The 14,498-nt window shown below is 54.4% G+C and overlaps 1 protein-coding gene across 1 annotated transcript in view; it reads left to right on the top strand.

Moving 5' to 3' along the window:
• Positions 1–13,185, top strand: part of PIK3R1 (phosphoinositide-3-kinase regulatory subunit 1) — a 57,883-nt gene extending 44,698 nt beyond the window's left edge. Inside the window, exons 8-16 of the mRNA XM_029060385.2 lie at positions 2,533–2,635; positions 3,291–3,389; positions 3,506–3,686; positions 5,153–5,278; positions 6,125–6,267; positions 8,118–8,294; positions 9,118–9,186; positions 9,993–10,163; positions 12,258–13,185. Of these exons, the coding sequence (XP_028916218.1) occupies positions 2,533–2,635; positions 3,291–3,389; positions 3,506–3,686; positions 5,153–5,278; positions 6,125–6,267; positions 8,118–8,294; positions 9,118–9,186; positions 9,993–10,163; positions 12,258–12,447 (1,259 nt within the window). The 3' untranslated portion in view covers positions 12,448–13,185. The remainder of the gene's footprint in view (positions 1–2,532; positions 2,636–3,290; positions 3,390–3,505; positions 3,687–5,152; positions 5,279–6,124; positions 6,268–8,117; positions 8,295–9,117; positions 9,187–9,992; positions 10,164–12,257) is intronic.
• The last annotated feature ends 1,313 nt before the right edge of the window (positions 13,186–14,498 follow it).

Raw genomic sequence — 14,498 nt, forward strand, 5'->3', positions numbered from 1 at the left:
ATCCAAACTGCTTCCATGTTAATCCAGTCACTTACCCTGTCCCACCTTGATCATTGTTCCAGCCTCCTTTCTGACTCCCAGCTTCCTGCCTCTCCCGACTCCGGTCCTTGCTTCACTTGGCTGCCGGGATCATTTTTCTATAAAAACATTCAGGCCATGTTTCCCCACTCCTCAGGAAATTCCAGCGGTTGCTCTCCACCTCTGCATCAAACAGAAACTCCTCGCCATTGGCTTTAAAGCACTCAATCGCCATGTTCACTCCTTCCTCACCTCGCCGCTCTTCTACTCCAACCCAGCCCACACGCTTCGCTCCCCTAATGCCAACCTACTCACTGTACCTCGATCTCATCTATCTCACCTCAGACCTCTTGCCCACATCCTACCTCTGCCCTGAAACACCCTCCCTCCTTTATTCCGACCAACAATTACTCTCCCCAGTCACCTCATCTGTACAATGGGGATTAAGACTGTGGGCCTCATGTGAGACGAGGTCATCTTCTATCTAACCTGGTCATCTTGTATCTACTCCACTAGAAGCAGCGTGGCTCAGTGGAAAGAGCCCGGGCTTGGGAGTCAGAGGTCATGGGTTCGAATCCCGACTCTGCGACTTGTCAGCTGTGTGACTGTGGGCAAGTCACTTCACTTCTCTGTGCCTCACCTCATCTGTAAAATGGGGATGAAGACTGTGAGCCTCACATGGGACAACCTGATTACTCTGTATCTACCCCATCGCTTAGAACAGTGCTCTGCACATAGTAAGCGCTTAAATACCAACATTATTATTATTACCCCAGTGCTTAGCACAATGCCTTGCATATAGTAAGGCCTTAACAAAAACCACTTAAAAAAAATTAAGCACTTAATACGATTATTCTGAAACCCGGTATGGCCTGTTGCGGGGAGGGAGAAGCAGCTTTGGGCTCTGTCAGCCCTGTTGGCTTCAGGCTGGCCTGCCCGCCTTTCACCTTGCCCCCTCCTACCTCACCTCGCTTCTCTCCTTCTACAACCCAGCCTGCACACTCCGCTCCTCTAGTGCAGACCTTCTCACTGTGCCTCCATCTCATCTGTCTCGTCACCGACCCCTGGCCCACGTCCTGCCGCTGGCCTGGAGAATGCCCTCCCTCCTCAAATCCGACAAACAATGACTCTTCCCCCCTTCAAAGCCTTATTGAAGGCCCATCTCCTCCAAAAGGCCTTCCCAGACTAAGCCCCACTTTTCCTCATCTCTCTCCCCCTTCTGCATCACCCTGACTTGCTCCCTTTGCCCTTCCCCACCACCAGGCCCCACAATACTTACGTATATATCTGTAATTTTATTTATTTGTATTGATGTCTGTCTCCCCGCCTCTAGACTGTGAGCTCAGTTGTGGGCAGAGAATGTCACTGTTTACTGTTGTACCGTACTTTCCCAAACGCTTAGTACAGTGCTCTGCACACAGTAAAGTACTTAATAAATATGATTGAATGAATGAATGAATTCACACGGTTGGACCCCTTCAGGACCATCCTCCCTCCAGTGCTGAGATTGTGCTAAGCATTGTGCAGCCCCGAAACGGTGAGAGCCAGGGGCCAGATAGGGGCTGTTGGATAATCAGGGTGACCTCCTTGCTGGCCACCCTGGAAAAATTCCAAATGCTAACCAAGGGAAGCGCCTCTAATGCTAACCTTCTCACTGTGTCTCGGTGTCATCTGCCTCACCGCCCACCCCTCACCCACATCCTGTCTCTGGCCTGGAACGCCCTCCCTCCTTTAATCCAACAGACAATGATTCTCCACCCCTTCAAAGCCTTATTGAAGGTACATCTCCTCCAAGAGGCCTTCCCTGCCTAAGCCCTCCTTTCCTCTTCTCCTACTCTCCTCTGCGGTGCCCTGACTTGTTCCCATTGTTCATCCCCCCTCCCAGCCCCACAACACTTATATACACATCTGTCATTTACTTATATTAATGTCTCTCTCCCCTACTCTAGACTGTCATCTTCTTGTGGGCAGGGAATGTGAATGTGTCTGTTTATTGTTGTAGTGTACTCTCCCAAGTGCTTAATACAGTGCTCTGCACACAGCGAGTGCTCATTAAATACGTTTGACTGAATGAGTGAATGACTGACTCTGTCTGCTTCCCAGCCCGGGCTGCTGACCATCAGCCGTCCCGGAGCCGGAGCCACCTGGGCTTGGCGTTTTCCGTGGAGATGGTCTGGCCTTCAAGGAACACGGTGGTTGAGAGGGCTGGCGGGTGGTGTGGACGAGCCAGCTGGCAGTGCAGACAGGCTGGCACTGTCCGATGAGCTCCCTATCCCTCTGGAAGGCCCGTGGTGCCGGGACAGGGGGCCGGTGGGGTCAGGCCGCTGTTAGGTTCCCATCCGATGGCTCGCGCTGAGGTGAAGGGCCTTCGGACTCCCTCCTTCCGCCTCCATCAGCTCTTGGAAAGCTCTGCGTAGCTCCTCTGCTTCCTCCCACTTCCCCTCTCCCCTCCACCGCCACCCACCCATTGTACTCACCCATCCACCCCGTGTTGTGTGTCTCTGTGTCTTGCAGCTCTGCCCCCGAAGCCCCCGAAGTCTCCGGCGGTGGCTAACAGCACCGCGAACTCCGGCATGTCCCTGCAGGATGCTGAGTGGTACTGGGGAGAGATCTCCAGGTGAGGCCGGCGGGCGCGTGGGTGAGCTGGGGGGCGGCCCTGACACCCAGCCTTGCCCCCGTGGGGACCCCGAAGGGATCTTGGAGTTGGGAGGCAGAGAATTGTCTTTACCCAGGAAAAGGAAGCGTAGCTCACCAGGCCCAGAAACAACCAGGCACACACGTATACCCGCACGCTCGTATGCAAGTGCCGGGGGAAAGGCAGGCAGGTGCAGGAGATCGAGCGCTTTGCTTCTCTGGGCCTCAGTTTCCTCATCTGTCAAATGGGGATTCAATACCTGTTCTCCCTCCTTTTGGACTGTGAGCCCCGGCAGAGACCGGGACCCCCTCTGACCTGAGTTGCGTGAACCCTGCCACTTGTGCATAGTGCTTGGCACAGAGTGTGTGCTTGCAAACCTCACAGTTATCGTGGATTCTCTTCCACACGGCACAACCGGCGGATGGCCCCAAAACCAACCTCAGGCCAACGAGTCCCCTCCCTGAGGGACGGAGACTGGAAGTCCCCCCGGGCACAGGTTTCGGGGAGAGCAGCGGGGATACGGTTGCCTGGGAGACAGTGAAGGGTCGGATTCTGGGCCGACGGGAGGATCCTCGGGTTTCGGCGAGCCGTGTTGCCACTCACTCGGGGATGACGTCGGCGTTCGTCTCTGCTTCAGGGAGGAGGTGAATGAGAAGCTGCGGGACACGGCGGATGGCACCTTCCTGGTCCGTGACGCGTCCACCAAGATGCACGGGGATTACACGCTCACGCTGAGGTGCGGCCGGGGCCGGGATTGGGATGGAGAGTCCGGGGGTGTGGGGGGCCGGACCGAGGGGGCGGGCCAGTCTGGGGGCCCGGCCGGGTCGGTGACAGCTCGGTACCCGGTTTCAGGAAGGGTGGAAACAACAAGCTCATCAAGATCTTTCACCGGGACGGCAAGTATGGCTTCTCGGACCCGCTGACGTTCTCCTCGGTGGTGGAGCTGGTGGACCACTACCGGAACGAGTCATTGGCTCAGTACAACCCCAAGCTGGACGTGAAGCTCCTCTTCCCCGTGTCAAAGTTCCAGCAGGTACGACCCGGCGGTCACGGCCCTGGGGAAGGGGTGTCCCTCGAGCACAGAGCTCTAGGGTCCCCCAGGCTCCTTGAAGAGTAGCAATGGCAGTCACATTTATTGAGTGCCCACTTAATAAAAATGGTAGTGTTTAAGTGCTTACTATGTTCCAGGCACTTTCCTAAGCACTGGGATGGATATAAGTAAATGGAGTTGGACAAAGTCCCTGTCCCACCTGGGACTCACAAGTCTTAATCCCCATGTTATAGATAAAGTAATTGAGGCCAAGAGAAATGAAGCAACTTGCCCAAGGTCACACAGCAGACAAGTGGCAGAGCTGGGATTAGAACCCAGGTCCTTCTGACTCCCAGACCGGGCTCTATATACTAGGCCACACTGCTTCTCCCTCCCACTTCGTATCCAATAGGCCACCACTCCCCCGAGCCTCAAAGCCTTACTGAAGGCAGATCTCCTCCACGGGGCCTCCCCTGACTAAGCCTTCATTTCCTCATCTTCCACTCCCTCCCATTGCTATTTAATATTTATTGTTTTGCAGAGCACTGTACGAAGTGCTTGGAAGAGTAATAATAATGATGATATTTGTTAAGCGCTTACTAAATGCAAAGCACTGTTCTAAGCGCTGGAGAGGATACAAGGTAATCAAGTTGACCCACGTGGGGCTCACGGTCTTCATCCCCATTTGACAGATGAGAGAACTGAGGCACAGAGAAGTGAAGTGACTTGCCCAAAGTCACACGGCTGACAAGCGGCGGAGCCGGGATTAGAACCCATGACCTCTGACTCCCAAGCCTGGGCTCTTTCCACTGAGCCACGCGAGTACAAAATAGAGTGGATAGGCATGTTCCCTGTCCACAAAGAGCGTACAGTCTAGAGGGGGAGACAGGCATTCAACTAAACTACCGATAGGGGAAAGGGCAGTTATAAGGATCTGTGCATAGATATATATGGGAAGCAGCAAAGTCTAATGGATAGTGCACGGGCCTGGGAGTCAAAAGATTGTGAGTTCTAATCCTGGCTCTGCTATTTGTTTGCTGTGTGGCCTTGGACAAGTCACTTATCTTCTCTGTGATTGTTACCTCATTTAAAATGGGTCCATGTATATCCAACCTGATTTAACTTATATCCAGCTGAGTGCTTAGAACAGTGCCTGGCATATAGTATGTGCTTAACAAATACCATTATCATTATTGTTATTACTATTGTTATTATTATCTACTCCAGTGCTTAAAACAGTGCTTGGCACATAGTAAGGGCTTAATAAATGCCACTATTATTATTATCATCATCGTCTACTCCACTGCTTAGAACAGTGCTTGGCACATAGTAAGCACTTTAAAAGTACCATAATTATTATTATTATCCCTTGAGAAATCAAGATGTCAGAGTGGGAGGAAGGAGATTTGGGGAGTGGGCTGGGTGCTAATATGCCATACGGTGCCAACCTCTCCCTCCACCTCCTCCAGGACCAGGTGGTGAAGGAGGGCAGCATCGAAGCCGCGGGAAAGAAGCTGCACGAATACAATGTGCAGTTCCAGGAGAAGAGCCGCGAATACGACCGACTGTACGAGGATTACACACGCACCTCTCAGGTGAGGGGCCGTGGGACCCCGCCCGGCCAGGGGCTGACCGCGGATGGGCACCATGTGGGCTGTGGAGGAGGGCTGGGGCTCCTCGGGGAAGGCCTTCCCGAGGGAATGCGGGGGACGTCCTCCGGGCTGTGACCCTGTAGGTCTCAAGAGACAACAACGTGGATAGGCCTTGGGTGGAAGCAGGGTACCAGGTGCCGGGCGGAGAGTCCGTGGGTCAGCCTGGGCCTCCGTGAAGCGAGCAGCCGGTGCCCCCGGGAACAGCAGTGTTCATTCATTCAATCATATTCATTGAGTGTAGAGCATTGTACGAAGCGCTTGGGAGAGTACATTATAACAATAAGCAGACACATTCTGTATAAATCTGAAATTATGCATTTATTTATTAATTTATATTAATGTCTGTCTCCCCCTCTATACAACAGTAAGTACAACTGATTGACAGCCATCTTCAACTGCTCCTTCCCCAATGGTTCTTTCCCCCATGCTTTCAAACACGCCTGCATATCTGCCCTATCCTAAAAAAACAACCCTTGATACCTTCCTCGTGGGCAGGAATATTGTTATATTGTACTCTCCCAAGTGCTTCGTACAGTGCTTGGCAACAGTAAGCACTCAGTAATCCGATTGAATGAATGAGCATTCCCTGCCCACAACGAGCTTACACAGCAGGGGTCAGTGAGGTGGGCGCGTGGCTCTGAAAGTGACTCAGTGAGGTGGGCGCGTGGCTCTGAAAGTGACCTTTCCCCCCGCCCTCTCCCCGACACCTCTTCCCTCCAACACATTCTGCTCCCCACCCCAACCCCCCGGGGTCCTCAGCGTCTCTAAACTGTCCTCCTGTCGTTGCAGGAAATCCAAATGAAAAGAACCGCCATCGAAGCATTCAACGAAACCATAAAAATCTTCGAGGAGCAGTGCCAGACCCAAGAGCGGTACAGCAAGGAGTACATAGAGAAGTTTAAGCGGGAAGGGAACGAAAAGGAGATACAAAGGTGCGTAGATGGTCGGGGTTGGAGGCAGGAGCGGGCCCTCGCCGCAGCACTTAGCAGGGTGTGTGGTGCAGAGCGTGCGTTTAAAAAGGCATGGCTGTCTGACAGCCTGGTTCCGGTGGAAGGGAGGGGGCGGAAGCCAGATTGCACGGAGTTGAAGGAGGATGCGGAGAGAGAACAGGAAGGTGTCAACAGTTTTTTTGGTGTTTTTTTTTTTTAGGATAGGGCAGATATGCAGGCGTGTTTGAAAGCATGGGGGAAGGAGCCATTGGAGAAGGAGCAGTTGAAGATGGCAGTCAGTCAGTTGTATTTATTGAGTGCTTACTGTGTGCAGATACTGTACTAAGCGCTTGGGAGCGTACAATATAACAGTTGGCAGACACATTCCCTGCCCACAACGAACTTACAGTCTTGAAGGGAAAGAACAGTCAGGGAGGGATGAAGGGAGGAAGTCAGAGACACAGGGGACAGGGATTGTGTCTGACCTGATTAACTTGGATCTTCTTCAGTGCTTAGTACAGTGCTTGGCACATAGTGAACGCTTGACAAATACAGTTATGAGTGGTAAGCTCCTTGTGGACGGGGAACTTGCCATGGCTTTGTTTTGCCCTCTCCACCGCTTAGTACAGTACCTTGCCCTAAGTGGGTGCTCAATAAATTCTGCTACTACTGCATTTACTTAAGACACTTTCGTTTATTGGGGGAGGGGGTAGATTTCAAAGGGAGCAGCCTGACCTAGTGGATAGAGCATGGGTCTAGGAGTCAGAAGGACCTGAGTTCTAATCCTGGCTCTGCCACTTGTCTACCATGGGACCTTGGGCAAGTCACTTCGTTTCTCAGTGCCTCAGTTACTTCCTTGGTAAAATGGGGATTAATACTGTGAGCCCCTTGTGGGACATGGATTGTGTCCCATGTGGTTACCTTGTATCTGCCCCAGTGCTTAGAAGAGTGCCTGGTACATAGTAAATGCGTAACAAATACCATTAAAAAAGAAAAGGTTCTCTAGACTGTGAGCTTGTTGTGGGCAGGAATTGTCACTCTTTATTTCTGTATTGTACTTTCCCAAGTGCTTAGTGCAGTGCTCTGCATACTGTAAGAGCTCAATAAATAAGATTGATTGAATGAATAAGTGAAAGAAAAAAGGAGGGCGATCTCCTGAGAGCCGGCCGATAAGGATGGGAAAGTGGATGGGGTTGGAGGGCTAGGAAGGAGGTGGGGGGAAGATCGTGAGGAGATCACGCCTGATGGTTTCTATTTTTGTCACCAAAGTAAAGGACAGGGTCAGTCAGGGGACAGGAGTTTCAGGAGGGCATTAAAATTCAGACACAGCCGGCACGGGGCTGGGGAGTCAGTGGAGGAGGAGTGGCAGTGGTGCCAGGCGGAGGACGGGGAGGATGAGTGAGACGGACGAGGTCGGCCCGGTGTCTGGATGGTGCCGTGCTGGGGTCTGGAGTCCGGAATCTCTTTGTGTGGAGGGGAGGTGTCAGGCTCCGATTTACAGGGAGGACGTGTGTGGGAGAGAAGGTAGGTGAGGAGGTTGTGGTCTGCTCAAGAGGGATTTCAGGGTTGCTGAGGGTAGAGATGGTACCGAGAGATTGAGGATTGAGAGGAAGCGGGCGGGCCTTCACATGGTTGTTGATTTCCCGATGATCAGTGCCGGGACAGAGACAGGGAGGAGGAAGGAGAGAGGCGGGGAAGCGGCTCGGAAGATGGGAGGTGGGCTGTGAGGGCGTCCAAGGAGGAGAAAATCGGGGGCAGGGATGAGGTCACCTGTCCTGAACGTTGGCGGTATCCCCTCGGCTCCTCCCCGCCCGCCACGCTCACACGCCAACCGACTCCTTTCCCGGCCTCAGGATCATGCACAACTACGACAAGCTCAAGTCGCGTATCAGCGAGATCGTGGACAGCCGACGCCGGCTGGAGGAGGACCTGCGCGCTCAAGCCGCCGAGTACCGTGAGATTGACAAGCGCATGAACAGCATCAAGCCCGACCTCATCCAGCTCAGGAAGACGCGGGATCAGTACCTCGTGTGAGCCCCGACTGCGGTCCCACGGGGAGGGGACCGGGAGCAGGATGGAAGACTGGCCATGAGACCGGCTGTGGGGGAGGGCCCGCTCTCCTTGGGCCACTTTTCTCTCATGGCCTAGTGGAAAGAACAGGGAAGCAGTGCAGCCTAGGGGACAGAGTATGGACCTGGGAGTCGGCAGGACCTGGGTTCTAATTCCGGCTCCATCAGGAGTCTGCTGTGTGACTTTGGGGAAGTCCCTTGACTTCTCTGGGCTTCAGTTACCTCATCTGGAAAATGGGGATTAAGACTGTGAGCCCCATGACGGATAGGGACTGGGTCCAACCCAATTACATTGTATCTACCCTAGCGCTTAGAGCAGTGCCTGGCACTTAGTAAGCGCTTAACAAGTACCATAATAATAGGACGTCTGGGTTTTAGTCCCAGCACTATGTATCTGAAATTTGATATATTTAAATTAAGTCTTTCTCCCCCTCTATAGTTTAAGCTAGTTGCGGGCAGGGAATGTGTCCATTATATTGAACTCTCCCAAGTGTTTAGTACAGTGTTCTGCAGACAGTAAGCTCTTAATAAATACGACTGACTGACTGCCCCACGTACCATCTGCGTGACCGTGGACAAGTCCCTTAACTCCTCGGTCTTAACCTCGGTTTCCTCATCCATAAAATGAGAACTCGGCCCCTACCCTCCTTCCCGCTCAGCCTGTGGGCTGTACTCTCGCAAGCGCTTAGTACAGTGCTCTGCACACAGTAAGCACTCAGTAAATACTGTCGAATGAATGAATTGAATACGATGTTTCCTGATGATCTTGTCTCTGCCATTGCAGGTGGCTGACACAGAAGGGAGTCCGGCAGAAGAAGCTGAACGAGTGGTTGGGGAACGAGAACATGGAAGAGTGAGTTGTCCCCCCAGGGGCCGGGAGGGCGGGGGGGAGGGCCGATAGGTGGAGGCCACTGGGGGATTGACTAGAGGGAGCCACATTCGTCTGGGCTTCCCCACCTCAGCGGCTGAGCGGGGACTTGGCCTCCTCGGCGACCCCGGCCTAGTCGCTTCACCTCTCCGGGTCTCAGTCTCCTCATTTGGAAAACCAGAGGAATGATCAGAGTCTTTGACTTGTCTCAACTGCGGATGTTGTGAGGGTGGAATGAGATGGCTGACACTTACCCACTTGGGGAAAATCAGGTTGGAAGAGCTTTGGAGGTCCTCACAGAGAGTCGAGGCTGCTAGGAGTGGCTTGGTGGCAAAACCCTCATCTGAGGGGGCTTGGCCTCTCGTCTTCGTTGCTCACAGTTGGTGGGGAAGACCCAGGGTGGGGGTGGGGAGGGCCACAGAGGGGAACCGCCCAACCTCGCTTAGCCCCCTTCGTGGGTCTTAGGCCGGCGACATAACCAGCGGAGGCCAATTCCACAAAGCCGGGTGGACTGATGGGAATCATAGCTAGACAGGTGGTGCGGCACTGGACCCAAAATCCCAGCCCGGGCAAGCGGTATCCGCAGGTGGCCAGGGAGAGCCAGGGCCAATCACAGATACACCGCTTGAGAAGAGCAATAATGGCTCCCACCACCCTGGCACGGGCATTAGCCCGGCTCAGTCCCCCAGGCCCCTCGCTGATGGGTCGTTCTGAACGGCCAGGGGACGGTGGCTATTGCGGGAGGTCCATGTGTCTGGGGGTGGGGATGACTGACCTTCCGTGCTCCACAGCCCTTACTCCGCGGTGGAGGAAGACGAAGACCTGCCGCACCAGGACGAGCGGACGTGGAACGTGGGCAGCAGCAACCGAGGCAAGGCCGAGGCCCTCCTGCGCGGCAAACGGGACGGCACCTTCCTGGTGCGCGAGAGCAGCAAGCAGGGCTGCTACGCTTGCTCCGTCGTGTAAGTAACCTGCAGCGGGAGTGCGGCGGGGCCCGGGATACCAGAGGAATAGGCAGCTACTTAGTGAGCACCCCTTTAATGCGGTACACTGTGCTGGGGCAGGCTGCGATAGCCAAGGGAAGGCCCAGTTGAAACGCACAGGCCAGTGATGGCCGTGAGAGGGCTGAGGGAGGCTTTGAAGAAGGGGAAAGCTGCCGTCTATACGTTTTGGGGAGAGTTGGGGTTAGCAGGTGAAGACAGCGGATCGGAGGGGCAGGGCCAGGCAGGGGAGAACCTGGAAGCCGACTGTGAAGTGTTTTCTGTTGGAGGCTGAGACGTGCGGAGCCAGTGGAAGGTTTGGAGGAGAGGAGAGCTGTGGGCCTAGCAAAGCTTGGGGAAAACCATCTGGGCACCAGCAGGGAATCTAGACTAGAGGGAAGAGGCTGGAGGCAGGGAAACTGGCGAGGAGGCTAATGCAACGCTATAGCCAGGACAGGTATCGTTGGGAGGGAAGAGGTGCAGCACCGGGAGACTTGAAGGAAGAACTGGCAAGATTGGGAGGCAGACCCGGTGGGAAAGTCGGGCAACAGTGAAGAGGTGATGACAGATTTTGGGCTTCTGGCACGGGAAGGATGGCGATGGCATCCATTAAGATGGGGAAGTCAGGGGGAGGGGTGGCTTTAGGGGGAGCTGGGATGAGGAGTTCCGTCTTGGACATGTGGAGTCCTCCGTGCCAGTGAGACATCTTGGGTGGAGCTGCCCCGGAGGCGTGAGGAGGCACAGGATTGCAGGTCAGGTGGGAGGTCAGGAGGAGAGAGAGACAGTGTGTGTCTGGGGTGGGGGGAAGCTGGGCTCACCTCAGAGCAGCTCCTCACCCCCACACTCATTCATTCATTCGTTTAATTGTAATTATTGAGCGCCTACTGGGTGCAAAGCATTGTACTAAGCACTTGAGAGAGTACAATATAACATTTTCCTTGCTCACAACGAGCTTAGAGCCTAGTCGATAAACTCATTAATGATACCCCAGGAAAGGCCCACTTCCTTCCCCCGTGGCCATATGCTGACAGCAACCGACCATTCACCTCTGGTCTGCCTGCATTGCGCTGGCAGGGTGGACCCCCACTCCAGAGAAGTCACGGAGGCAGCGTGAGGAACGGGTGAAGAATCTTGCCCGGTTTGGCACATTTCCCAGTCGGGAATCAGCCCCACCGCTTGCTTTCCGTGTGAGTGATAGAGCACGGACCTGGGAGTCAGAAGGACCTGGGTTCTAATTCCGGCCCTGCCACGTATCTGTTGCGTGACCTTCAGCAAGTCATTTTTCTGTGCCTCTGTTACCTCATCTGTAAAATGGGGATATGGACTATAGCCAACCTGATTATTTTGTGTCTACTCCAGTATTTGGAATAGTGCCTGGCACATATTAAGCATTTAATACCTTTTTTTTTTTTAAGTCACTTTTCTTCTCTATACCTCACTTTTCTCATCTGTAAAACGAGGATCTCCCTCCCCTTTGGACAATGAGCCCCTGATTATCCTGGATCTGCCATGCTACTCGGTCTGTAATTAATGGTGGTGTAAAGTACTTACTGTGTGCCAAGCACTGTACTAAGCACTGGGGTAGATAATCAGGTGGGACATAGTCCCTGTTTTTTTTTTGCTATACTGTACTCTCCCAAGTGCTTAGTACAGTGCTCTGCGGACAGTAAGTGCTCAATAAATATGATTGACTGACATGGGCCTGTCTAAGTAGGAGGGAGTAGGATTTAATCCCCATTTTACAGAAGACAAAACTTAGGCACAGGGCAGTGAAATGACTCGCCCAAAGTCAGACAGGAGGTAAATGGTAGAGCTGGAATTAGAACCCACGTCCTCAGCCTCCCCCCTGTGCTCTTTCCACGAGGCCAAGCTGCTCCTCAGCGCCTCAAAACTATAAGCTTGTTATGGGCAGGGAATGTGTCTGCTTATTGTCGTACTCTCCCAACCGCTTAGTACAGTGCCCTTCACACAGTGAGCATTCAGTACATACAATTGAATAACAGTAACAAAAGTCACAGTTGTTACGCGCCACTGCCGTGCTGGAAATCTAACGCATCCCTTTCCCCCCGGCCACAGGGTGGACGGCGAAGTCAAGCACTGTGTCATCAACAAGACGCCTACGGGCTACGGGTTCGCCGAGCCCTACAACCTATACGGCTCGCTGAAAGAACTGGTGCTACACTACCAGCATACCTCGCTGGTGCAACACAACGACTCTCTCAACGTCACCCTGGCCTACCCCGTCCACGCCCAACAGCGGCGGTGAGCGGCGCCCTCGCCCCGCACCCCACCCACCCGCGGACAGGGCCGAGCTCGCCTCGGCACCGGACCTGGGGAGGACCCCACCCCCGGCCGGTAAGACCCCCACGGAGGAAGCGGGGTCGGAGCATCTGCTGGCCACAGAGGCCAGAACCGAGGTGCCCGTCCCCGCTTCCGCAGCCGCAGCGGTCACCGCTCCGGTGAGGCGGAGCTGGGCACATGCCCCGAGGACCCCGCGGGCCACCCCGGGGTGACCGGAGGAGTCCCAGTCTGACTCCACCGCAACCGGGCCCGGCTTGGACAGGAGAAGGCGACCACTGTTCTCCTCTCCGACCCGGGGCACCTCCATCAGTGCTATGCAAAACCCTGAGAGGCCAGGCCCATTCCCTCTCTGTTGTCACATCTGTGGTGCGGACGTCCCTCTGGCCCCATCGGATGGTCACCTGACCAGGCCGGGCTCCCCTGGTTTTTATTAAGCTGTTCTTGTTGGGACTTTTTTTAAAAAAAAAAAAAAGACATACACAACTCGCCCAGAAAAAAGGGCATGACAACTCCACATTCTTTCACAGTTTCCTTTGAACAGGGAGCTTGGCTGTTTGTCCAAGGCTAAAAAAAAAAAAAAAAAAAAAAAAGTTCATAACCAGCGTGTGGACTAAATATTCTACGAGGCAGGGTGCCTGAGGAACTTCACAGCTGCTTTGGTCAATAAAAGGGGGTCCAGAGACCCTGATCCAGCCAGCCCTTACCTCCGTCCCTGTATTTGAGGTTGGATTGTGGTGGGGGGGTGTCTCCCAATCCATGGTCATCGCAGAGGCTGGAGAAAAGGATGTGGGCCCCCATCTCTGCTCCTGCGCCTGAGCCCCCACAACCCACAAGCCTTTGGCTCTACCTGGGGTGGCACTCGCCGTGTCGTCCTCAGAGCCAAGGGAGAGGGGCGTGTTGCCCAGGGAAGTCCTGAAGGTCAGCATTTGCCCTGTCTCGGTCTGCCCCTCCCTCAGTCTAGCGGCCCTTAGTCCTCTTGTCCTCTCTCCCCCTCTCCCTCTCCTTTTCACCCCTTGCCCTCTTTCTCCTCCTCACTCTCTCCCTTGCCCTTCTTCCCCTTTACCCTCTCCTTTTCACCCCTTGCCCTCACTCCCTCTCTCTCCCCATCAGTCTGACTCTCTTTTATTGCCTCTTTATCTTTCCATCTGTCTCTTGCTCTGTCTTGCTGACTCTGGCGGGTGCTGTCGCTCTGTCTTCCTCCCCATGGCAGAGCATTGGCGGAAGTTAAGAAGAGGTGAGAATGAAGGAAGAGAACAGGGGTTGGAGGAGTTTGAGTGCAGCCCGGGGCCGCCGGTGGGAGTTGAGCAAGGGTGGATAAGCAGATGGACACACACCTGAAAGGACAAACTGGGTCTCAGTTTTACCGTCCACTTCAACCCTGAGTTGCAGGCCCACCCCCAGGCCCCGCTGAGGGAGAAAGGTCAGCCCACCCTCGAGGAGACCATGACATTCTCGGGCCTGAAGTGTGTGAGCTGACTCTAGGGGTCTTTGGGCAGGCTGACGGGCCCAAACCCCCAGCCCTTGGAAGGCGGTGCAGAACGGGTGGGTGCAGGGAGACAGAAAGACCCCCTTTCTCTGCACCCCACCCAACGGATACGGGAGTGGGAGGGATGAGACTTGAGTCATGCCCACCGCCATCTAGGCACCAGGTTGTACTGAGGGGCCGGGGAGCCCAAAGGGAGCAGGAGACGGCACCCCTGCCCACCAGGAGCTACCTGCCACTCAAACAGGGGAGGCCGACAGACACCTCTGCACGGCTGAGAGATCCCCATAAGTCCACAGGGAACGTGGTAAGGGTGCAGACTCCCACCACTCCCAGATCCAGAATCGCTTTCTTTCGTGGCCTACTCTCAGCCAAACCCAGGTATCTCTCCCCCCATGGTTTCCCAGAGCCAAGCCCCAGGAAGAGAGAAGCAGGGGGCCACCTGGACAGATCACAGGGCTGAGAGTCAGAGGACCTGGCTTCTAATCCCAGCTTCACCACTTACCTGCTGTGTGATTTCAGGCATGCTACTG

The sequence above is a fragment of the Ornithorhynchus anatinus genome, chromosome 1 (genome assembly GCF_004115215.2).
Source record: "Ornithorhynchus anatinus isolate Pmale09 chromosome 1, mOrnAna1.pri.v4, whole genome shotgun sequence".
Classification (NCBI taxonomy): Eukaryota; Metazoa; Chordata; class Mammalia; order Monotremata; family Ornithorhynchidae; genus Ornithorhynchus; species Ornithorhynchus anatinus.